The sequence below is a fragment of the Asterias rubens genome, chromosome 3 (genome assembly GCF_902459465.1).
Source record: "Asterias rubens chromosome 3, eAstRub1.3, whole genome shotgun sequence".
NCBI classification, from domain to species: domain Eukaryota; kingdom Metazoa; phylum Echinodermata; class Asteroidea; order Forcipulatida; family Asteriidae; genus Asterias; species Asterias rubens.
In genome coordinates, this window is record NC_047064.1 from 8623405 (window position 1) to 8650179 (window position 26775).

The following is a 26775-nucleotide window of genomic DNA, read 5'->3' on the forward strand; positions in this document are numbered from 1 at the left end:
ACTTTTATAAGTCACTTTTAAAAGCAAAAAATTAATGTAAAAATTGGTAGCATAAAGCATTCGAGAATGGTTTCACTTAAAAGTAATGGATTTAACAAAAAAATCATTGGACTCGCTGCAGATTGTCGGCTATATCTATAAAAAAAAAAACGCGACCACCCTTTGAAATGAAATGTTTACAGGTTAGTTTGATTGTATTAACTACATTGATTAAGGATTGAAACAAAACGTACAAAACAAATGAATACACACATTTACATGCACACAATTTAAAAAACAAAAGTCTATAATAAGGGCAACTATATGCATATTCATTGACCTCGACGAACCTTCGGAATAAATATGCACACTTGACTCGAACGCCATCTTGGGCCGGATGGTGATTGCTGTTACTGGAATAGAGTGAACTCTCAGAGGTAATTACGCTGATGTGTTTCCCTTAGAGGTGGAAAGAGACACTAGATGGGATGGATCCAATATACATAGAAATCAAGAATATCATTAAACCTGTAGCCCCGGCCGGTAATTCATGACTCGTTTTTTGTTTTTCTCGGCACTGTCCACAAAGAAATAGTTACTGATAAAACATTCCTTTGTGTTGAAGGCACTGAACATTTTTGTAAATGTTGTCAAAGACCATAATTCTCACTGGGTGTATCCCGACATAATACATCTGTGTACAAATTGACTCACTTTGTCATCGAAGTTACACGAAAAATAATGAAATTAAAAACACCTTGCTGCACAATAGTGTGTGCTTTAAAATGCCCACCTGATTTTTTTACAAATTTGAGTGAGAAGTTACATCTTTCTCAAAACTACGTGATCTCTGGGTGAGCTGTTTCTCACAATGTTTATACCATCAACAGCTCTCCATTGCTCGTCACTTACCAAGTAAGTTTTTTATGCTTACAACTTATATGATGAGTATCTAACCCATTATTTCCAGTTCCTTTCAAGGGAATTAGGTTTGGTAATCACTCTTAAAATTAATGCTCATAAATACTTTCGGTTAGAAGCCTGCAACGGCTTTCGATAGTATAAAGCATATTTAAAAGCATTTCACTTCGAAGTATTAAATGTGTTTATGGAATAAAAAATATCAGTTGTTATGCCCCAACATTTGAATCTGAGAAAATTGCAAATTCGATGACCAATTGAGCTCAAGTTTTCACAGGTTTGTTATTGTATGCATATGTTGGAAAACACCAAGTGAGAATGCTGGTCTTTGACAAAATTACCAAACGTGTCTCGCCTTTAAATGCGTCAATCTTTCTCAAACAGAACGGTATAATCATCTTGTAGTATAACCTATGGTAAGGACTACGCGCCTCCGTTGTCTTAAGAAGTAACGTTGATTCCGTGTTGTTGTATCCTGCTCGATAAATATTGAAAGTCACCTGGAAATAGAATTGTTTTCTTTCAAACATAAGAGTATATGCTTACGAACAATAAAACAATTTTTTTAGTAATTGTTTGTCACGATTTATAGGTTTAAAAATATATAAAGTTGTTTGGGGGGCTGACTCCGCCTACCCCTTTTGTGACGTCAATTGAGGCAGACTTTGCCTGCAATGCGTATAGTAAACACACGTGCAAAGTACATGTACGTCCAAGTCGTGAGTTGGTACATTTCAAAAAGTGTTTTTCTGCATTCAGCAGCAATTCACCTGGTCGGCATTTACTCTACGCATTACAGTCAAAGTCTGCCTCGATTGACGTCACGAACAGCGCCCTCTCGGTCGGGGTATACTCTTAAATTTCTAAATAACATAAGAACTGATTTTTTAAAACCTTAGTTAACTGTTTATTCACATTCCACTCATCAAAACACATATATTAGTGACAAAAGCTTTATTTTGAAAAAATACCACTTCCAGGTGACTTTGAATAAATTGTGGTAATTTATTTGCTGACATTGTTCATGGTAAACAAAACAACAACAACAACAACAACAACAACAACAACAACAACAACAACAACAACAACCTCGACAGCAACACCAACTTACAGGTTAAAACCGTGTTATTGAATCTGGCTCAATAAATATTGAATAAATTATGGTAATTTATTTGCTTACATTTTTTCGAATAACATAGTCAATTTGTCACCGCGGGACTGTGCCCCCGGTGCTATTATGTTTATTTCAATAGAAAAGGTTGGAAATGAGTGGATTTCAGGCTATGCCTTTGTGCCGCGTTAAAAGGAAAGGTCACCAAAACATTATAACTGCAAATGAAAATCAGTTAATATTTTGTATGTACTTAATGCTATTCACACGTCCAGTAGCAATTATTGTATGGTCTAATCTGGCGTTGTTATAAGCAATGTATTTTACCACATGTTTTTTGGTCCTCTGTAATGTTGACGTGTGTTTGCAGCTCGGAAGCCTATTTTAAAATCATTATACAGTACATGGTTGTCCTACTTGTATCTTGTATCAGAGTTAATTAAAATTATGTATTATGCATTCTATTTTAATACTGCAAAAGGGATGTCAAATCTCTCTTTTTATAACGTGGACAATGAAAATCATTGAAGTGAATTGATTCGAGTTAATTATTTCACGCTGTCTCCATGCCATGTCTTGAAGATTGAATTTCACAAGAATTACTTTATATGGACCCCCCGTATAATCATGATATTATTACTTTTATTATGTATGTATCACGATAAACACATACATATACTACACTTGTTGGCTTTCTTTTTGAAATGAGCTACATTCTGATATGTTAAATACCCTTTTTGTCATGACGTCACCTGATCCCCAGAATGAATACTCCGGGGGAAACCCACTTACCCAAAAGTACAGTGCAAATTAATGTACTTCGAAAACGCTTCATGTGCAGAAATCGCTACGCTGACTTGGGAATACGCCACCGGTTAAAATGCAATGACCCGCAATATTGCTCTGTTCACAGGCCATATAATTTACCATAGGCTGGTTCATACAACGGATGGTAATGTTCAGCACCCAACCACGCTAGCTAACATGGAAACTCTGTTCAGCTTGCCCCCCTTCATCCCATCCTAATTTAAAATACAGGAGACAAAATATCAGAAAGACATCCCCTGTAGGTATTTGTTTTAAGATCGTGTCGTGATGAAATCTCGTGGCTTGACGTAAGCCTTCCCGCGAGATTTGGTATCGAGAGGGAAAATACTAAAACGCCAGAATATAATATGGAGAGAGGAGGCGGGCTGCTGATTGGTTGGCACAGTACGTGTTATTACGGACAGCGTGTGTGTGTGATCATTCGGAATCAGTGCTACGCCACACACACACAGCGAGCTGGCGTCGCATGCTTTACAATCACTCACCGGCTTGACTATCCCTTGCGTGTATTTTGCTCTCTCTTCTTCGGTCACTTCGGACCACTGTTCATTCCTGGATGCGGAGCCGTAATGGACTGAGCTAAAAGGACGACGAGAGGGAGCATGAACGAGTTGGCAGCATACGGGCGTGATGACGCTATGAGCCCCGTGCACTGGGGAGACAGAAATACACTGTACACCACGTCATCGTTGACGGGTATACACATGCATCCTGTGGATAGACGGCCTTAGGGCAAGCACGCAACATTATCACTCGGGATAGTAGTAGCTTGCTCGCTCGCACACACGTACACATATGCCACTGACAACTCCACCTACCTACCGTAAACTGTGATGATAATGGCTTATTCCTTGGGATGAGGCAACATCAGCAAGTCTACTGTGGTCATTATGCCCAGCTTGGTGCACTCGGAAATCCTTCATCCTACTAGCACATAAATTGGCTCTCCATAATTTTCGGATATTATTATAGAATATTGGTGTGTTGTTGGAGCAGACTGGTTGTGGATTTCATTGTGATCATCTACCTATGAAGGAGTTCGTAATTTCAAGATTGCTGATTGGTTTGGGATATTTTTTCCCGCCCAAATAAAAGTATCCTCTCCGTTTGTTTGTTCTGTTCGCCTGTTTGGATTTGTTGTCTTTGATGAGCGCGTACCGCTGCCGCGACGTCCCGGTTCGTTTGCTACGTTCAGCGTGGTCGGGTTTATTGTGGTTTGTCTATGGTGCTCAACAGGAGGCTCCAGAATCCGTCATGTCGGCTGCACCCAGCTCCAACCAGGTCGAGGACTGGCTTCAGGCCAACCCGGAATGGTTCGAGGATTACTTCCTGAAATACGGATCCAAGAAGCTAGTTCAGAAGTGGATCGAGAACCACAAGAGCGAAGTGGTCGGTACGGGTCTGAATAATGTGAGTCTGAAACCGGTTTCTCCATCCAACCAGCGACGGGTTACGTACGCTCAGCTCACCCGCAGCAAGAGCCGAACGAACTCCCAAGGGGACGAGAAATCGGATAATAATAACTCCACCACTCCCGAGGAGGTCGCCCCGATCCGGCCCCGGTCCGGCTCCCGGCAGTACCTCAGGCAGGACTTCGCCAAGGCGAGGTCCAGAACGTTGTTCAATACTTGGGCGTCGCCGTCCAGTCCCGGCATGGACAATAAGGACCAGGACAACGACGGAGGGCCGATCTCTCCCCGGGATCCGGCTAACTGTAGACGGGGTCAGCTGCGACGAGCTTCCACAGTGCCCCCTGAGAGACACTCCATCAGTATGCTGAGTCTGCTCTTAGAGCCCAAGGTGCGACTGCCGCACCGGACCAGCATCACCAACGAGGCCAAGCTGCAGCTCCGCTCCACCGATGAGCGAGAGTTCTTCCTGACCCTGGTCAAGGATATCTCCCACGACCTGGACCTGGACAGTCTCCGGGATAAGATAGCCACCAATGTTGGCATCTTGGTCAACAGTGAGAGGTCTTCTCTGTTCCTCTTGGAAGGACCTAAGGGACGGGAAGTGCTTGCCTGTAAACAACACAGATTGGGATTTGAGAGGGACGGGAATTATTTTGGAGGTAAATCTGTACCCTGGCAAGAAGCAGGAATTACTCTGTCTCTTGGTGAGGGGTTTGTTGGTCGAGTTGCTGAGACTGGGCAGGCTCTGCGGATTGATTCCCCGGCTGAGGTGAGTTACCATTCATCTCTATCTCATGGCATCAAAACTGGGGCTTTAAAGGCCCAGGACACGATTTGTAATTACTCAACATAATTTTTTGCTTAAAAACTTACTTGGTAAAGAGCAATGGTCAGCTGTTGACAATATAAAACATTGTGAGAAACTTCTCCCTCTGAGGTAATGCTTTTCGAGAAAGAGGTAATGTCTCGCTCAGATATTAAAAGACGTCAGGCCTTTAGCCTTTAATAGGCATCTGAGAGCACACTAGTTTGTGCAACAAGGGTGTTTTTCTTTCATTGTTCTCTTGCAACCTTAAAACCAATTGAGTTGAAATTTTGCAGGTGTGTTATTGTATACATATGTTTGGACACACCAAGTGAGAATACTGGTCTCTGACAATTACCAAAGGTGTCCTGTGCCTTTAAAAAGACTGGACACTTGAGCTCCATTGGTTGTCGAAGTTGCGAGATAATAATGAAAGAAAAATCACCATGTTAAACGAAGTTGTGTGCTTTCAGATGCTTGATTTCAAAGACTCATATTTAGAATGTTGGGTCTCAAAATCAAATTCGGGGAAAATTACATCTTTCTCGATAATTACATCAGAGGGAGCCGTTTCTCACAATGTTTTATACTATCAACCTCTCCCCATCACTCATTACCAAGAAAGGTTTTATGCTAATAATTATTTTGATTAATTACCAAAAGTGTCCACTGCTTTTAATGGAGAAATTTATACGTATTGATCCATGCATGGCTTTATGTATTTTTTAACCAATCGATCGAAATATTTAAGTCTGATTTCTGATGATTTCCCTCTCTTGGAAAAACTCTTAAAAATTGAGATTAAATAACCTCAAAAGTCTTATGAGACCTACGTTTGTACATGTATGTTAGCCTTTGTACTCGATGAAATTACTCCTGTTTCCCCCGAAGGATCAAACAATCATGCCTGATTTATGTATGCATCTACATATGTAATGATGTATTTATAATATACATATTATTACTTAACTCGATGTTCATCTGGCCTTCAGGTTTTATTCTTAATTGTCAATTGTCGCCGTAGATAATACAGCATTATTCCCAATCCAATTAGAGGAACAGACAGTCATAATTCTGGCATAATTATTCAGATTATACCACATTGTCGCAAACAAAACATCTAGTCAACTTGCAGAGAAGACTTTTGTGATGACACGTCTGCAAGATTTGAAAGATGCTCCATTTTCAGGGTGCGTTTTTTGTTAACCCCGTTGTTCCATTTATATTACACGGTCACCAAAAATCCACAACAAAGTCAGTTTGCAGAGAAGACTTTTGTGGTGAAAAACACGCAAGAATTTAACGATTTTCAGTTTCGATTTTGTCTTTATTGTTATACTATGACCCCAATATACCATTTCAGGCATAATGTTCAAATTATATTACCCCGTCGTATAGAAGACTTTTGTGGTGAGAAAAACATCCAATGATAAAAATTTGTTCTTTTTTGTGTGTGTTTTAGATGGACTATAAAACCCCAATTTCCATTACAATTTATCTAACATATATTTTAAAGAGGCTTTTATTATCATTATATTCCGTTAATGGGTATCGCATAGCTTCGAGCAATCTCACCTTTTAATCAGGATAATGCACTGCGAAATGTGTCTGTAAGTTTGCCGACTTGCTGACTGCTGTTTCAGTCACTAAACAAAAAATCACTAAAATGGCTTCTTTTGTAGATTATTTGTTATCATGGGAGTTGATAAAAAGCAGCCATCTTATAATCTTATTAATTTAATTATGTATCAGTACAAATTAGACAAGTAATTAATGACTTTCGTCAAATTATATTGAAAATCATCGGTTGTCGATGTTTTTGCTTTGGCCTAGATCGTTAGAAGCACTGCAGTTATAGGCACTGCAGTAGTGTCCAGTAGTGTCCAGGGCACTGGACACTATTGGTTATTACTCAAAATAATAATTAGCATTAAAACTAACTTGCTACCGAGCAATGGAGAGCTGTTGGTAGTATAAAACATTGTGAGAAACGGCTCCCTCCGAAGTAAACGTAGTTTTTTTTAGAAAGAGTTATTTTTTTGGTCTTTTACTGAAATATTAAAATACTTCATGGCCGAAGCCTTTTAAGGTATATGAACGCAAACAAATCTGTGCAACACATATTTTTTCTTTCATAATTCTCTTGCGACTTCGATAACCATTTGAGTCAAAATTTCCAAAGATGCGTTTTATGTGCATAATTTTGGGATATAAGTGAGAATGCTAGTGTCTGACAATTACCAAACGTGTCCAGTGTGCCTTTAAGTCTTTTTGATATTTACCACCAATTGGTACCCTCAAAAGGAACTGTCGAGAGCCCGCAGCCCAAGTTCCGCTCACAGCACAAGCCTTGCGCCTATTTTATCACTTCATTTTCACCATCATGCAAGCTTTTCATTTCGTTGCACCCCTTACATTTAGCATCGATAATGCATTATCGAATCAATACCAACCGCGGGCCGACTTCCATATCCAATCGACCATATTCCTTAACTCACGTAATTCGATCTAACTACTTTCCTAATAGTATTTTGACAATTGGAATAAATTAAGTTAGCATTTTAAAGCGGAATGAATCGGATTTCAGATACATTTTCATGAATATCTTCTGATAAGTGATTATGTGGAAAACGCGGAAATCTGTTTAACCTTTGCATTTGCGTTTAACCAAACAATGTGAAGTATACACGTGTTCCGATTAACTAATGAAAGTTGATACTATTTCCATTAGTTTAAAGTTGACCTTCACAATATCTGAAGCATCATTAGGAATCCACTCCGGGTCATAACTGATCCTAATCTGATCCGAATGGGATCAGTCTTACGGGTCAACTTGATCAGGTATCCATTCATTTGTTTAACTCTTAACCCTTAAATTATCCAAACTGAGTCGAGACTGATCCAAAATGAGTCACTGACCCAGAAGGATAAAGTTTTTAAAAACCACCAAACAACAAACATAGACTGTTGTATTAATGTGTACTTATTGCAACCTAGCGTAATTTTGTAAACACACTTACATTTTGTGATTGTGCAGAACTTACCAAGCGTACAGTCATCATTTCCAACCCATCAATTCCTACCCAGCCCACTCACCATCTAGAAGAAATTATACGAAACCCTCGTACAGCAAGAAATCAAATCTGCTAGTTGTTCAAAATATTTATATGTGGGAGGTTGAATGTCAATGATTGTGTGTTTACTGGGATGGGAAGCAGTGTCCATGCAAAACACGAACACTATAACATATTCATTATTCGAACATTTTTCTGATCTTGATCTGATCTGATCTGATCTGGGTCAACTTGATAAAGTGTCCTGTAATCTGTTTGTATTAGGTTTCCAGTCAAAAATCTTGAATAAGACTGATTTAAACTGGGTCAAGTCTGATCCATACTGGGTCTCTGAGTCTGAAGGCTCCAGATTCCAAGTCAATTTTCTCATGTGAGTTGTTTGATAAGACTGTGGCCTAAAAAGTGGACCCTGTGGAATAATGAGGAATTACAACAGGTGTTTATGTTTTAAAGAGGCAACTTTTGCAGGCAACTCGGATGCCACTAACTGCTGCTGCTGTGTATGCTACAGAGCCACTTAACATGAGTAATTTTGCTAACAGTGTCTTACGATCCCAACAATATATGTGAACATTCAAATGTGAACGCCTTTTCTTCACGGATAGAGACTGAAACAGGTTGGTTGTAAATTGCTGTGTGACATGGGCCTTACATATTCTATTCATTATTAGCCCGTTATCTTTTCTTTTAAAATTATGTTCTCATCAAGGGAAAGTATGCCTATTGGAGATTGCCTGGAACTGGTTGCATGTATAAAACACCACGTGTGACAAAGGCCTAACAGTTGTTTTTCTTGGTTTCTTGGTCAGCTTGAACCGTAAATTGGTCAGACCTCTATGACCAGGTCAAGTGAGGAAAGCAGCAAGTTGTTTATAGTGCGGACAATTGCAAAGCTATTCTCAACAAAAAACCTACCAGCAACTTTTGTAATTTCCTGATTATGCAACTAATATCAAAATAATAACGGCGGACTCTTGGATGGTAACGGTATACATTGTATATTAATTTAGAATATCATAAATGTTCCAGGTCACCACACAGATTAACATAGTAATTGGTTTCAGTTCCTAATGGTTCCAGCAGACGCCAAGAAGGTTACATAAGTCTCCATACTCATGACGCCGAAAAGTAGGAAATCACTTTTTGTTTCAAATTTATTCGCTATTAGCCTGTCGTCTTATTTTTACAATTATGTTTTAAAGGGACAGCATACCTTTGGGGTGCTTTCTGTTTGGTTGATTACATCATATAAAAAATGTAGATACACAATGAAATTAACCAGTAGCGGATTTTTCCACGCAAGAAGAATTATCTAGAATTGGAATACACAATCTAAGAATTGTTCTGCATTTGTTTAGTCCCTTTCTCCAACACCAAAATCTTTGAAAGAGAGTCTTTATTCACTATTAGCCTATCGTCTTACTTTAAAAAAGAAAACAATTTTAAAGAATAGTATATCTGTGTTTTTTGTTAATAATATTAACATGTGGAAATTTCAAAAGTGGTGGCATTTTGTGAGATATCGCTGGCAATCTGGTGCGGATGTGTCCGCGCAGGAAGACGTCAAGAATTTGAACACACAATCTCAATCTAGATATTTACAATAAATTTAACCTGCAAAAGTTTAATTTCAAAAGGTGGTAGAATTTTTAGATATCGATGAAAACCTGTAGCTGTTATGTCCACACAGGGAGAATATTCCGTACTTGGAATACAAAATCGGAGAAACATTTTTGCATTTTTTTAATCCCTTTTTCTAAAGCCAAAATCCCTATAAAGGAATCGTTTATCCTATAATGCTAATATTTCTCAGCAGCTGCAGTGCTTCGTACCAAGCAGTATTTTATATTCATTAATTTTTGGAGTCATTACCAAAGGTATACCCACCCATCAAGTGACATATCTCCCTTGCGGTTTTTAATATTAATTTGATAACTCTAAAATGTTGTCAAATATAGATTATTATAAAAACCGCCGATTTCGCATCGAACATTGCAAAACAAGTCTCTTTTTATTCATTCGTTGTACCATTATTCCTCTGAAAGAAAATTTAATTTGCAGCCAACGAAGTGCAGTTGCCTTATGCGTAAACCATATGGCACTGTTGATGTTTAATTTCAATGTAAAAATAAACAGATGTAAAGCGTGTTTCTGGTGTGTTTATTTCACTGTAAAAAAATAAACAGATGCGTGTGGTTCTGGTGGGTTTGTGAGCTTAGGCAAGAAGTGAGATTGTTGGTACAATCATTGGGTTGCACTTCTTCATATATTATGGAACTGCGAAATCAACAATTGTCACGTTCGCTGTAAAAAATGGTAGCAAACATTAACATACACGGTCACTTACAGTGGTTACGTCAAGGAGCCAAACGGTCGTCCGTGTTTCGCCATAGCAACATAAATTTGAACTTACCTGTTTGTTTGTATACAAATATTGACCACTATTAATTTGTATGGAAAGCATTGAACCACTAAAGTGTATTAACTTGCTTGGCAAAACAAAATGTTACACTTTTCATGAAATACAATGCTACCCTTTGTTCTGGATAATACATATTGTTTATCAAAAATGGGTTAAAGCCATTGGACACTTTCGGTAAACAGTATTGCCCAAAGGCCCACACTTCATGTATCACAACTTATAAAATAACAAACCTGTGAAAATTTAGGCTCAATCGGTCATCGGAGTGGGGAGAAAACAACGGGAAAACCCACCCTTGTTTCCACACGTTTCGCCGTGTCATGACATGCGTTTACTATAAATCCGTAATTCTCGTTGTCGAGAATTGATAATTGTTTCAATGTTTTCTCAAAAAGTAAAGCATTTCATGGAATAATATTTCAAGAGAAGTCTTTTACATTTACCTTCTGTAAACCCTGTAAGTTATTTGTAAATCTGTAAACTTTTTTGTCTGTTCCGAAAGTGTATAATGGCGTAAAAGATTTGATTCTAATGTTGGTCAAAATAGGAAACTGATAATAAGATGCTGTATTTGTTGTGGTGAAATTCCGCCCATACTTTAATTAAACAACCAAGGCTTGCTCCTCGCAGCATATATATCATTTGCATAAAGAAAGGTCTATATGAGTAACTGTAGAACAACCGTTAAGATGGTGCCTTTGGGTAGTTTTATATGTTTTATTATCAAGTTCATGAAATAAACATGAACTTGTCGCTTGGGACCTAGACCATGGGCTGGATTTTAAAAAAATGACATTTCATACTAGTTGCTAAGCTAGGTCACATGAGGGTCTGATTACTTATAATATAAGAAGTGAGTAAAAGCTTCGCTCTCGCTTGCCTCACTCTAACGTACGGTCTCTGTTGAATGCTCAGGTTTAAAGGCAGTGGACAATATTGGTAATTTCTCAAAATAATTATCATCATAAAACCTTACTTGATTACGAGTAATGGGGAGAGGTTGATGGTATAAAACATTGTGAGAAACAGCTCCCTCTGAAGTGACGTAGTTTTCGAGAAAGAAGTAATTTTCCACGAGTTTGATTTCGAGACCTCAAGTTTAGAATTTGAGGTCTCGAAATCAAGCATCAGAAAGCACACAACTTCGTGACACAAGGTTTTTTTCTTCTTTCGTTATTATCTCGCAAATTCGACGACCGATTGAGCTCAAATTTTCACAGGTTTGTTGTTTTATGCATATGTTGAGATACACCATCTGTGAAGACTAGTCTTTGACAATTACCAATAGTGTCCACTGCCTTTAAAAGGGCGTTTGTTCAAACCCATATACATCATATATTTTGGAGTTCCTTCTACTGCAAAAACAACAACAAATTCCTCTATAGGGTATAAAGAATTGTAAAAAAACAACAAATATTAATAACAACAATTCAATAACAATCCTGCTGGTGCAATAGTGTCAGCGGAGCTTTGTTTATTGTACACAAAAGCTGACCCACATTGGAACAATCGTATACATGTTATATAGGTCAACATAATATGGCAAAACCTTTTATTATCTCCCGGCTGTAATCAAATTGAAGTCAGAATTTTTAGGTTCATCCCTCGGAGTGATTTCCGAGTTTTTAATTATAAGTTGTTGTTTTTGTTGTTCTTGTTTATGTTACTGTTCTTGATGTTATTGTTGTTGCAGTTTTAATGTTGTTGTTGTTTTCGTTGTTGTTGTTTTTAGTTCGTTCTGATTGCTGTTGTTGTTGTGTTGTTGTTGTTGTTGGTGTTGTTGTTGCTGCTGTTGCTGTTGCTGTTGCTGTTGCTGTTGTTGTTGCTGCTGTTGCTGTTGCTGTTGCTGTTGTTGTTGTTGTTGTTGTTGTTGTTGTTGTTGTTGTTGTTGTTGTTGTTGTTGTTGTTGTTGTTGTTGTTGTTGTTGTTGTTGTTGTTCAAGTTGTAGATGTTGTAGTTCTTCTTATTTGTGTTGTTGTTGTTGTTGTTGTTGTTCAAGTTGTAGATGTTGTAGTTCTTCTTATTTGTGTTGTTGTTGTTGTTGTTGTTGTTGTTCAAGTTGTAGATGTTGTAGTTCTTCTTATTTGTGTTGTTGTTGTTGTTGTTGTTGTTGTTCAAGTTGTAGATGTTGTAGTTCTTCTTATTTGTGTTGTTGTTGTTGTTGTTGTTGTTGTTCAAGTTGTAGATGTTGTAGTTCTTATTTGTGTTGTTGTTGTTGTTGTTGTTGTTGTTGTTGTTGTTGTTGTTGTTCAAGTTGTAGATGTTGTAGTTCTTATTTGTGTTGCTGTTGCTGTTGCTTTTATGGTGATCCGTTCGTGTCTCAAAAGTAACTAAACGGCACGTTATTTGATGACTTGTCACTCATTTTGTCTGCAAATTTTGTATACTCTTATGTGATACAGTTTGCAGAGAATTTGTCAGGCCGTTAATTATTTTGTTGCGCATTTCATTGTCAAAAAGCACTCAAATATGTCTAAAAGGCAGTGGACAACGTTGGTAATTACTCAAAATAATTATTTGCACAAAACCTTACTTGATAACGAGTATGGGGATGGTTGTTAGTATAAAACATTGTGATAAACGGCTCCCTCTGAAGTAACGTATTGTTCGAGAAAGAAGTAATTTTGCACGAATTTGATTTCGAGACCTCAGATTTAGAATTTTGAGGTCTCGAAATCAAGCATCTGAAAGCACACAACTTCGTGTGATAAGGGTGTTTTTTCTTTCATTATTATCTCGCAACTTCGACGACCAAGTGAGCTCAAATTTTCACAGGTTAGTTATTTTATGCATGTGTTGAGACACAGCAAGTGAGAACACTGGTCTTTGACAATTACAAATAGTGTCCGGTGTCTTTAATTTAAATACATATTGGAATAAACAAACAGGCTTCCCAATTTCTGCTGTTGAAGAGTGAAGATGCACACCAGTCCCACGAACTAGTGAGTAAATTTGGATGTATATAATTGAAACAAAGTTGAAGTGTTTTTGAGCCCTGGTTCCAAGCCATGGGTCTCGGTCTTGGTTCTTGTTTCTTCGGGCAGTCTTCTTAGGTGGACGCACAGCCCCGACGGGTAAGCTTGAAATACATTAAGGTGTTTTGATGTACGGATCCGATAAATCCGTAGGCAAAGAGTTGGCTAGACTATGCGGCTATACTCCGGAGAGATGAGTGTTTTTCCGTAGCCATGAATGTTTAATTAAGACCTTGATATTCGTTTTTTATTATTGTCCTGGTTTTGTGTTGAAATGAAATACATATGTCACTTTCATGTTGGCTTACATTGCAAACACGTTGGGCAAATCTGCTGACGCATTTTGTTTGGCAAAGAAGTTTCCTCAATTGTTGGTCAAGGATTGCCGGATATAGGCAATCGTTTCTGTTCTTGTGAACATTTTTGTTTTGCCCCCATCCTCTCAATTGTGAAAAACAAAAGTTGGGCATTTTGCTGGGCGAATAATATCGGCAACCTGAATTCATCAAGCAGGTTAAACTGCTGCACATTTGTTTGTTTTATGCCTACGTGGACCCGTATCGAATCCTGGTCCGGAGCCGCTCACATATACCTTTTCGCAAATACCCGCACGCGCGCTATAGGCGTTGAATTAAATGCACGCTGGTCTAACTAGCGCTCAAGTTTGATCCCTAGCTAGACCACCATGCACCTCATTCAACAGTTAGCGCTTGCGCAATGAGTATTTACGAAAAGGTCAGGGGTCGGTTTAACAAAGCGTTAGGAGACTTGTCTTTGGAGATATTTAAAACATATGGCTAGTCCTAAGTTAGGACGAGATAGGAGACGTGAGAAACTCGACATAGGAGAAGTGAGAAACTCGTCCTTACTCGATATAGGAGAAGTCTTAACTCTTTGTGAAATCGACCCCTGGTTGGCAGTGTCTTCATGATTGTGTGGATATTTTCTCTCAGTTAAGTTTTGCTCACATATCTAAAGACAAGTGCGATTACTCCATCAGGTTGTCCGGGTCTAACGGGGCTACAGTGTACCTTTTAAGGGTCTCTTGGTTTTATCATATTAAACAAATCATATGATGTTACACCATGAATTATTTTTATTTTGTTGTAACGTTCCTCCTATGGGGGTTCGATGATGATGATATCGTATGACAACCTCCTTCCCCCGAGACGTCTTTTATACCTCCAGGCGACAGGTTTGAAGTACGTTCTACGAATTGCAAAATTTGATTCTAAAGAATCAAATTGTCGCTTAGTTGACGAACCCACGGGAGGGAAATTAGTCCATGACGGAGCAACTCAAAATGACGCAGAATATGCTCCCTTTACCACAGCTTTGCACACATTTCGAATGTTTCCTTATTCGTGGACAGGCTAAACATGGGGCATGACGGGGAGCGACAGCGGTGGTGTACACATTTTGTCACCAGGTGCGTTTCTGTAGAAAAATAATCTTTCTGTCAAATCCGTAAGTGTAATTTTCTATTAAAGACACTGGACACTAATGGTAATTGTCAAAGACCAGTCTTTTCACTTGGTGTAAGCTCAACATATGCATAAACAAGCATGCGAAATTTTTGGCTCAGTTGGTCGTCGAAGTTGCGAGAAAATAATGAAAGAAAAAACACCCTTGTCACACAAAGTTGTGTGCTTTCAGATGCTTGATTTTGAGACCTCAAATTCTAAAAAATCTCGAAACCAAATTCGTGGACAATTACTTGTTTCTCGAATACTACGTCACTTCAGAGGGAGCCGTTTCTCACAATGTTTTATACCATCAACAGCTCTCTCCATTACTCATTACCAACTAAGGTTTTATGCTAATAATTATTTTGAGTAATAACCAATAGTGTCCACTGCCTTTCTGGTTAAGCTGGGTGATTTCTGGGTCGTTTGGCAGTCGTGCCGTGTCATACTGAACTAGAAATGCTCGAGTGATTAACTGTCTGTGGATTTTTTGGGACCGAACTCACGGAAGATACTGGGTAGTAGGCATATACAGTGCTTAAAATAAAATCTGTGTGAAGGGAAAAGCCAAATTGTAGTCCCTATCTGGAATACAAATTAAAGACACTGGACACTATTGGTAATTTTCAAAGACCAGTTTCTCACTTGTTGTATCTCAACATAATGCCCATAAAATGACTAAACTGTGAACATTTGAGTTCGGTTGGTCGTCGGAGTTTCGAGATAATTATGAAATTATTGGTCATCCAAGTCGCGAGATATTACTATGAAAGAAAAAACACCATTGTCACACGAAGTTGTGTGCTTTCAGATGCTTGATTTCGAGACCTCAATTAAATTCTAAATCTGAAGTCTCGAAATCAAATTCATGGAAAATTTTTTTTTTCAGAGGGAGCCGTTTCTCACAATGTTTTATACCATCAGCAGCTCCCCATTACATGTTACCAAGTAAGTTTTTATGCTAACAATTATTTTGAGTATTGACCATTAGCGTCCACTGCCTTTAAAAGACTGGCCCTCTGTCATTATCCACAAAGGTAAACACATATAGTGGCTTGTACGGCGGATTCAGCTGCGAATCTCCAGGACCATAAAGGACATGTAAAACAAATGCGAGGTCAAAGGTCATTATGAACATGGGCTCACAGGCAGATCTCTGACGTATTACGAGTCTCGAACTGTGACGTCTAATGTTCAGGCTTGGGGTTACTCACAAGCGGTTAGTGGTGGAGGAGAAGCAGTTTGATAGAGGATGAGAAAAATCAACCTCGCCCCTGAGAGTACACATGTGCATATTGACACATTTACATATTGACGCATGGATGGGAGCGAGGGTATTGTTTGATCTCAGGCGCTGACGTGTTTAACTTATTCATAATATTCATGTTCGGTTTTTAAATGAAGAGCGGAACCTGTTGATGATAAAAATCTTGTTAAGTTTTATGAGTATTAATAAGGGAAGCTACGACATCCAGTTAGTGGGAATGTCGGCATACGGTTTTAGTCATTACGAGCTTTTTCTTTATTATCAAAAAGTCATTTTACAAACGAGTTCGTAATTTTATACCACTTTCAAAATTGATTACACGAAATGTCGTGGCCGGGCGATCTATACGCTCCGTACCCAATCTGTAATGTTGTCGGGCCCCGGTCTCGGCACTAGCTCCCTTGAGCGAGACACTTAACCATAATTGCTTCGTCCATGTGATGGGATTTTAAAGCCGTAAAGGTCCCGTGTGTCCCGTGTAAAACGGAAGAGGTTCGCCCCGGTGATTGCACTGCATCACCTTGTAAATATTTACCCCAGTTATAATTATTGTGTAGTTGGTAATGAAACCAGTGATGCTCTATAAGTGAACTTAATAACTTTATGCTCGCAAGCCTTGGAAACCTGTAAACAAAACAACGGTCACCATAGTCCGTTTTGGGTATAAATTGACGACCTGGATTTTTGGTCGGTGTGACCTCTGGATGGGAATTGCGACCTGGATCCAAGTCGAGTCCGACCCGTATATTGTGGTTTTTCTCTTGCTGTTTGATGCGGATGTCATGTTGTGGCTTGTCGTGGCTGAGCGGAAAAGAACATCGTACTCGAGCTCTTGTGTTTCTGATCAGCAGAAAGTGGGCTCGAGTCCCGATTGTGACAGTCGTGTCGATTTACAAGACACTAAACCATAATTCTTCGTCTTTCGGATGGGACGTCAAGCCTTTGGTCCCGTGTGTTGTGTAATGCACGTGCAATTTATCAGTTTCGTAAAGAGAAGGGGCTCGCCCCGGTGTTGCTGTGTGATCGGTAACTAATGCGCCAGGGCATCTTGTACAAATTACGTAATACTATAAATAAATGCATCTCTTACTTCCAAAACGATAGCCACACACACCTTGGATACGCCCAAGGGGTACGCCAAAGTGCTATAAAAACAACCAGTAGTAACCATTGGTAGGGAAAGTGCACTGCATGTATTATTTTTAGACGTTTTTGCGGCACCCAAGTTAAGCCTGAGCCCTACATTTAGGTCCGAGCGACATTTAGGTACAGGTTTGGGGCTACATTTGGGTCAGGCTACATTTTGGGCTCGGGCTACATTTAGGTGCCGCACATACGTTTTTGCGTACACCGCCGTTTTGACTCTACTCTATTTTTGTTACATTTCGTACTTCTTGTGTATAAGTGAGATTTTAATTTTTACATAAACATTGCAAGATGTTTCAACGGAAGTGTTTAATGGACTGGGGTCTAGCATAAGTATGTTATGATGAAGCGGCACCGTGACGAGGCCGACAGCGTGCCGGCAGTTTGACACAGAAACACACCCATTCAAAATCGTGTAGCAACACACTGGCGCTTTATGTGATGGTCCAAGCTATGTTGTAACATTAATTTTATACATTGTACCCTTTTCGTCAAAGTGTACCTCCTGTCACAATTAGTCAATATTCTGCTGTAGACACTGGTTGGCTGGTAGGTTTTTTGAAACATCTTCAGTAAGATATGGCTGCACTGTTACAAAAAAGGGTCCAGTCTAGGAGCCCAGTTTAATGTAGCCTCGTCAACTTTGTATCTTAGCCCAAACCTAGTACCTAAATGTGGCCCGGTCATGTACCGTCCTAGTGTAGCGTATGCCGTGTATGTAGTAGCCCCATTCTAAACGTAACCCAAACTCTGTACCTAAAGGTAGTCCCAACCTAAGTACTTTAATGTAGCCCCTACCCGTATGGAGCTCCTGCCATATGTAATGCTAAATGTAACCCCGATTTGGTATATAAATGTAACCCAACCTTGTACCTAAATGTAACCCGGCCATGTGCATGTCTCGACTATGCCTGAATATAGCCCCAAACCTGAACAACATTGTTGCTTAATACATACATGTACACATAAATGTAGCCCTAGCATTGGTGTAGCGCCAAACCTGTACAATTTAGCCCGAACAGGGAGCTCTGACCTTTTACGTTGACACGGCACACATGGTTAACATTCAGGTACGAACAAGGCTGGAATACATTTAGGAGCACACATACTACAAACTACACACGTACGTGTGCCGCAAAAACAGTCGATGAATTTATACCTAATTAAACATACTAATTTAAAGTAGTCTTTCCTCCGGGCTGAGCACTGTAATCGCTCCAGTAACTCAAAGTAATTCAACGGTATTAATACCCCCATTCGTTTCGCAAATACGCAAAAGGAGCGGACAGTTTGGGGTTTATCTTGTTAAGTTAACCGCTGCTTTCTAATTGAAGTTTCGGTTCCGTTTATACGAATACACGTAGAATGTTGCTCTTAAAAGCTTGGAAATGTATGAAGTAGATCTAAAAAGGGATCTAAAAATGAAAGTCAGGGAATCGGGAAGGGACTGACAACTTAATTGACACGGGAGGCTCAGAACAGAGCCGGGAATCGAACAGGTGTCCACATAGCTGAAACGCGAGGAAACTATATACAACCAAAGATGACCAAAAACATCGCAATCCTCCCTGAAGCAGTGTACCAAACACTTCAGTGCAATTTCAGGGCTCGAAATTTACACCAGACCACGGGTCCGAGACCAGGGATTTGAGTGCAGGGCGCGCCAGTAAACTCACGACTTGACAAGTACGGTTGGCTTCTATTTTTTCAATTGAATAAAGTAGTATCTTTAAAAACAAAGATTTGTATCCAAATGTTGAGTTAAAGCCTCTTTCTATTATTCAGTAAAAGTATTCTTTGTACGAATGAGGTACTATAGGAACAGTTTACATGTGAAACTGTGCCAAATTTCTTGTTGATCTTGCTTGTCGAGTGCATATTTATGTTGAGCTATAAACAAGCACTACTGTCTTGTTGATTGTTCCACACCTCCCTAATTGGAACCCTGAGTATAAAGTTTTCCCTTTCGTAGTGTTTAACATAAACATTAACATAATAATTAAAATTTATAAGGCGCTATTCCATCAAGATCATACCGTACTAGAAATCAATTAACTTGGAAAAAGGTTTACGGTGCGGCTTGCCTTGGGATGTGCCATATAATGACAGTCACCATCAATAGAGCCCGCACAACGTGGCTGAAGAGCAAGAAGTTTCTCAGAATAAGACAAGATAATTAAACTTGGAACAAAGCGTGCCACAAGCTGACAGTCACTCTCCTTTTTGACTAATGAATCATTAAAGACACCGGACACGTTTGGTAAATGTCAAAGACTAGTAATCACACTTGGTGTATCCCAACATATTTACATACAATAAGAAACCTGTGGAAATTCAGGCTCAAAAAGTGCAAGAGAATAATGAACGAAAAACACCCTTGTTGCACAAATGTGTGTGTTTTCAAATGCAAAATAAAAGGCTTCGCTTCAGCCGACGTGTGTTATTGTTTATTAAGTGCGAATTTACCTCCCCCCAATAAACTATATAGTATCAGAGGGAGCTGTTTCTCACAATGTTCTATACTATCAACAAATCTCAATTGCTCGTTAACAAGTAAGTTTTGTTGCCAACAATTTTTGGGCAAGAAATTACCTCTTTCTCAAAAGCCACGTTTACTCCGGAGGGAGCCGTTTCTCGCAATTTTTTAATAATAATAATAATAACAATTAACCATTCTTATATAGCGCATAACACATAGAAATCAAACATGTCCCTAAGCGCTCTTGAGAAAAACAAAACAGAATACAAAGACAAGATGTACTGGGTAACAAACAAAACGACAGCTCTCCAATGCTCGTTACCAAGTTTGTTGCTAATAACTACTTTAAGGGGAATTACCAATAGTGTACAACGCTTTAAGTGTTGTTTTTTTATCAGAAAGCGAGACACGAGACTTGAGTGGATGCTTTCAGGCTGTCCCTGTTCATGCTAAATTGATGGGTGTAAATATTTAGTCGAATCAACCATGCATGCTGAGTGACAGTCGTACTTTGCACATTGATGCATTCAAATTCAAAATCTGCTTCATTCTACTTTTAGTTAATCGTTTTCAATAAATGAGATACCGAAGTCCGTGGGTTTCCTAGATATCTGCTGCCCTGTCATAAACCGGTACACTTGCTGATTTGGGCTATCTACCCAAATCAACTGAAGGGGCACATTGCCGCCTAACAATGTGGCTGGAATTAGGTCACCCCTCCCCCCTGGCTTGCAAAGCAGAATGCACTGCCTCCTAACCCAAAGGGCACAAGTGTCATGACCGGGTATCGAACCCACAAACCGCTGCTGACAACACCAGAGCTTGGGTCCGGTGAACGACACGCCACCCTACCTTTAAATTATAGCAGTTCAAATAATTTATATGTAACATTGGCATAGGTAGTGTTGTCATATGTCCCCCCCCCCCAAATTCCTGCTAATACTCGTAACCAAAATGCAGACTATTCAAAGTGTCTTAAAGTCATTGTACACTTTCGGTAAACACTGTTGTCCAAGCCCCACGCTTCGTGTATCATAACTTATATATAAAATTACAAACCTGTGAAAATTTAGGCTCAATCGGTCATCGGAGTCGGGAGAAAATAACGTGAAAACCCACTCTTGTTTGCGCACGTTTCGCCGTGTCATGACATGTGTTTAAATAAATCCGTAATTCTCGCTATCGAGAATTGATATTGTTTTAATGTTTTCTCAAAAAGTAAAGCATTTCATGGAACAAAATTTCAAGAGAAGTCTTTCGTAAACCCTGTAAATTATTTGTAAATCTGTGAACCTTTTTTTCTGTACCGAAAGTGTCTAATGGCTTTAACCACTCATAATATCTCAGAGGAAACACTAATTGAAATAGATACAAGGAGCTCGAGAAAGGCAGAGGAAAGACCTTTGAAGTGGAAAACCATTACTTACAGATGACATAAAAGTATCTGTAAGAATACCCTCCATATTTAAGATGTTGTTGTCTAAACTCCCCCGGGTACGCTTTGTCCTCGTCTCTCTAGATGCGGTAATTGGTTGGACTCCTTGCGTCATCAGAGACGCTAAACAACAATATTTGTATAAATAAAGAGGGTTTTTTTTGTCTCGCGATTTTTATCAAGATCTTTGTATAGATCTGATAAGTGATTTTATAAAAAAAAAAGGTTGAGTGAGGGTTAAGAATTGCCGATGGTGTTTTGTCAGAGTGGCAGTGACCCTTGTGTTATTTATGTGCACGGCCACTTATATTGTGCACACTTTATGTTATAAAGACACCAAATTACCAACAGATATATTAGTATTGAACATCACTTTAGATAAACATTGAGTCATTCTTTGCAGATCTTGTATTAGACAAACGCCGCAATCATGTGTATACCTTTTGTTACAAAGACACCAAATGAAAACAGACAAATATTGAGTAATTCTTTGCAGATCTAGTTTTAATGAAACTCGACAATCATGGGTGCAGTTTATTTATAAACACCGAATGAGCAACATAAAGACATGGAATAAATCTTTGCAGATCTAGTAAAACACAATACGCTTTTTAATACAAAGATACCGAATGAAAACAGATAAATATTGAGTAATTCTTTGCAGATCCAGTTTTAAAAAAACTCAACAATCATGGGTTACATATTTTTTATAAACACCGAATGAGCAACATAATTCTTTGCAGATCTAGTAAAAATGAACAGGGCCACAATACGCTTTTTAACACAAAGATACCAAATGGACACAGATAAATATTGACTAATTCTTCGCAAATTAAGAATTTGAAAAACGCCAAGATTATGGGCACGCTTACTGTTTATGAAGACAACACATGAACAACAGATAGATATTGAGTTACTCTTTGCAGATCTTGTATTCAACAAACTCAATTACTTTTTATTCACCATTGATTAAAGGCAGTGGACACTATTGGTAATTACTCAAAATAATTATTGTCACAAAATCTTTTTGGGTTATGAGTAATGGGGACAGGTTGATAGTATAAATCGTTGTGAGAAACTAATTTGAGGTCTCGAAATCAAGCATCTGAAGCACACAACTTCGTGTGACAAGGGTGTTTTTATCTTACGTATTTATCTCGGAACTCGGACGACCAATCGAGCTCAAATGTTCACAGGTTTGTTATTTCATGCATTTGTTGTTGAGATACACCAAGTGAGAAGACTTGTCTTTGACAATATTACCAAAGGTGTCCCGTGTCTTTAAATCAAAAGTGATTTTCAAACTGGACACAGACATTGTACACCAACGTATACGCATAGTTATGTGTAATTGATTCCATATCATGCACTTGCCTGCCACATGAGTTTATTAAAACAAAAATGTTCACAACACATTTAATGATGTTTTGACGACTGCGTTTATGTTATGGCGTCAGAAGCCTACAAAACACTCACCCTTAAATTGGATTTTAGACGTTTATGCAGAAGAACAGAAGGAATGGAGGGCTTGCAACAACTTCAACTTGGCAAGGTGGGAAAAAACAGTATTGGATTCTAGCTAAAACTATGTATTTGTCCATCAAACACATCAAAATAGTTGCACCTTTTTTAGGAGATGATTGGCAGCTTCATGTCAGTATAAATGACGATTCTAGAAATCTCAAAATAACACTCCATGACAACTGTGGTTGGAGGTGGAGTCATGCAAGTGGAGTCATTTACAGGCAGTGATGGTTCCAATGGTTTTGCTCGGGGCCCTCAGACCCGCCGAAATGATGTATTTTGGTGGTAAATTTGACAAATATAGTTATTGTTTTGTTTTTGAAGGAGTTGGTCTGTGTTGTTTGTTTCTTTACGTGTAGATGTGCTCGTTCCTTTGGAGTGTTGTGGTGTTTGTTTATTGAAGGAAGAACTTTTTATGCTCTATAACAAGCCAGGAGTGGATGATACCCATGCTCACCGTGCCTTTCGCACCCTAAAGGGAGGTAACCCGTGAATAGGTGGCAACGTGCCCCTCTTATAATTGGTAATGACTTTGACTTTGGCTGATAGTCCAAATCAGTTATGTTGTAGCCCACAACTTGAAGTGGCCGTCCGGACTTGTGACGTTTGGCAGTCTCTCATAGCTTTGTTTTATACAAACCAGAAACAAATGAGGCTCTTTTTTTCTTTTCAAGTAACTATTCAACTTATCGACCATTTTTCTTTATTCAAAATCTTATTGGTACATTGACAGTACCATGACATCTGCTTTCTGGTATAAAAAAAACATAATCAGAGTTCACCTTCATAAGCAAGATGGTTGTCGAAACATTTCACACCCGCCGACCGTTTCCCAACGGAATGGGTTCGCACTTTTCGCAACCATAAAATATGTATAATTCCGTGTGTAAAAGTGCATAGTTTCTCTGTGACCACTTAAACAATTGGGGATGGCAAGATGCTTCCGAAAGTAACACCTTCAAAGTATTGATACGTGTTACTCGAGTGGATACGTGCTCATAATTTATGCGATCTCTTCTTCACCTTTTTTTAGGTGTTGTCATAGTCCTAACGCAATGTCATACAGTGGTATTTTTGATGGCAATTCGGAGGCAACAAATATGTTGCACATTGGCAGACCACATACTAGAAACAGCTCACTCTCTAAATGTAAAAGAGTGAAAAACACCACTCTTTACATTTCGAGCTGTCCCTCATAATTATGGCTCTTCAAAAAGAGTGGTGGTTATTTCACTCTTTAAGAAGGGTTTCACTCAAGGACAGAGTAAAAAATCACTCAAAAAGATGCAAACTTCAATCTGAAAGAGTGGTAGACCACTCGAAAAATAGTTGTCCTTCATATAGTTCTTCAAGGAGTGCCTTTTCACCCTCAAGAGAGCATTATCTCCATGAACATGGCAAGAAAACCGAAAATGTGAATGAATGTTTTGATAGGAAATTGCCTGTAATTTTCCTCGTGTGACGTGGCCAGCTAGAATCTAAACAGCGGAGTATGCAAGCAGGGTGCGTTTTCGGTCTCATGGACAACTGTTAAGTTTCCTGTGAAACTCATTGACGACGCACTTGACGGCACTGACTACATTGGTAGTTTGTTAGCATATTAACTTGTAAGTATTTATTATGGAAATATTCTTATCTGTTAAAACTGCAATGGAGAGATGTAATATACAACATTGTGAGAAACGGTTCATTCTGAAGTGACGTAGTTTTTGTTTAAAGATGTAATTTCGGCATATCTGAAAGTACAATTTGTGTAACAAGGGTGTTTTCTGTCATTATTCTCTGGCAAATTTGATTACCAATTGAGCCCAAGTTTTCACTGGTTTGTTATTTTATGTTTGCATACACCAAGTGAGAATACTGGTCTTTGACAATATTACCAAAAGTGCCTTTAAATTCAAGCAGTTATAGATTGGACAGCTTTACGTCCCCTAATAAGTTGTCTTCTTATTGGATTTGCCTTGATGGACTTTTCGCGCCCAAAACAGAATCATTTTGGCAGAGGCTTATAATGTATTTATGCATTAAATTCTTGGCAAAAACGGAAGTCTTAAAATAGGTCGAATTTTTTCCAGACGATTTAAATGAATATAGGTTAGTAGCAATATGCACGACAGAATTCTTTAAGAATTTAGCAGTCTGCCTGATTTCCGAATTTTACATTTTTGTCAGGCCTTTGTTTTCACCATGTTATTTCTATTGTTACTGTAAAGCTTTTTAATAATTATTGTAATAAGTTATTTTTAACGACTGTGCATCATGTCGAAATTCAGCGGTAAGCTGCGATGACATTTTGTTAAATAAATAAACCATGTTATTATACTGAGAACTACGTAAACAAACGAATTTACCTGGTTAATCTGCTGCCAACTAGCGTTCGTAAGTCTCATATTACTTCAGTGCCTCTTCCCCCTCAAAAGATAGTACAAAGGTGTTACCACACTATTCCCAAGAAAGAGATTTAACCTTTGAGTTGTAAAAGTTTTTCTCTTGTCAACCATAGGGGTGTACTATGACTGGCCAACCTTAGGTTGTGGGGATATAAAAAAAAACCGGCAGAACCAATTCCAATAACACCATCGGTTAATCGAATGTACTAATTTTCTTTTGAGCTGTCATCAATGATCCAAAACCTAATCTATTTAACTCTATTCGATTGAAGATGAACTCCCCCCAAAAAGGTTAACCAATTTATCAAAAAAACGCAGACGAATAAGAAACAAAAAATATATAGATTATTCCTGGCCGGTACAAAGCAGTGTCTTTCTCTCTTCAGACAAGGATCTGTAAATCTTGATCGTGAAGAGCAGTGTGCTTCAAACCACCTGTCGGGTTTAAAGGCACTGGACACTATTGGTATTTACTCAAAATAATTGTAAGCATGAAAACTTGCTTGGTAACAAGCAATGGTGAGCTGTTGACAGTATAAAAAAAAATGTGAGAAACGGCTCCCTCTGGATTAACGTAGTTTACGAGAAAGATGTTATTTTCTACGAATTTGATTTCGAGACCCCATAATAAGATTTTGGGTTCCCGAAATCAAGCATCTGAAAGCCTACAAGGGTGTTTTTTCTTCCATTATTTACTCGCAACTTCGACGATCAATTGAGTTCAAATTTCCACAGGTTTGTTATTTTGTGCATGTTTTGAGATACACCAGGGCCCAATTTCATGGCCCTGCTTACCGTAAGCTCAGAATCGGCGCTTACGGAAGCAGGGAATTCTGTGCTTACGGCAAGCGTATTTCACGGGTAAGCGACGAAATTTGGCTTCTGCGCGTGCGTACTCCGCGTTACTAGGGATTCTACGCTTACAAGGCTAGCGCAGAAATTCGGCGCTTGCACGTAAGCGGGGAATCGTGATCGTAAGCACAGAATTCCGCGGTAGACTGGTCTTCGACAATAATCAAAACTGTCCAGTGCCTTTAACAGATTCCAATTTAAAAGCAAGATTAAAGTGTAGCGAACCGAACGGATAAAAATTTCAGCATTTAGAAACCGTCTCCATGTTGCCAATGAACGTACCGGTTGAGTTAGGGTGAATTCCCCGCAGTGATCTTGTATTTCTTTTTTTCTGTTCCGAAAGTGTCCAATGGCTTTAAAGGTGTTTTTGGCTGGTAACCTTTTTTCTGTTTAGCACTGCTTGTGCTTGGTAAGTTTTGACATTTTAGGAAATTGGGGCCATAACTTTAGAAACTTTAATATTCAAGGTGCCCCAATGAGGGAAAAGGTAGCTAGATCAAAAAGCAAGAGGAACCCAGTGTAAACGTATAGGGTTACCTAAATGTGTAAACCTGCACAAGAAAAAGACAAACCAAAAGCAAAGGGAAACCCATCGCAAAAGCTATATGGAAGAATTCACTAAAAAATATTTGGGCAACCATGACATTCATAATCCCCACTACCCCCTTGATGAGTACCGTATTTTCCTG

At 38.8% G+C, this 26775-nt stretch overlaps 1 protein-coding gene across 1 annotated transcript in view; it reads left to right on the forward strand.

Moving 5' to 3' along the window:
- The first annotated feature begins 3316 nt into the window (after positions 1 to 3316).
- LOC117288449 (dual 3',5'-cyclic-AMP and -GMP phosphodiesterase 11A-like) overlaps positions 3317 to 26775 on the forward strand; it is a 114779-nt gene continuing 91320 nt past the window's right edge. The window contains exon 1 of the mRNA XM_033769316.1: positions 3317 to 5020. Within this exon, the coding sequence (XP_033625207.1) occupies positions 3986 to 5020 (1035 nt within the window). The 5' untranslated portion in view covers positions 3317 to 3985. The remainder of the gene's footprint in view (positions 5021 to 26775) is intronic.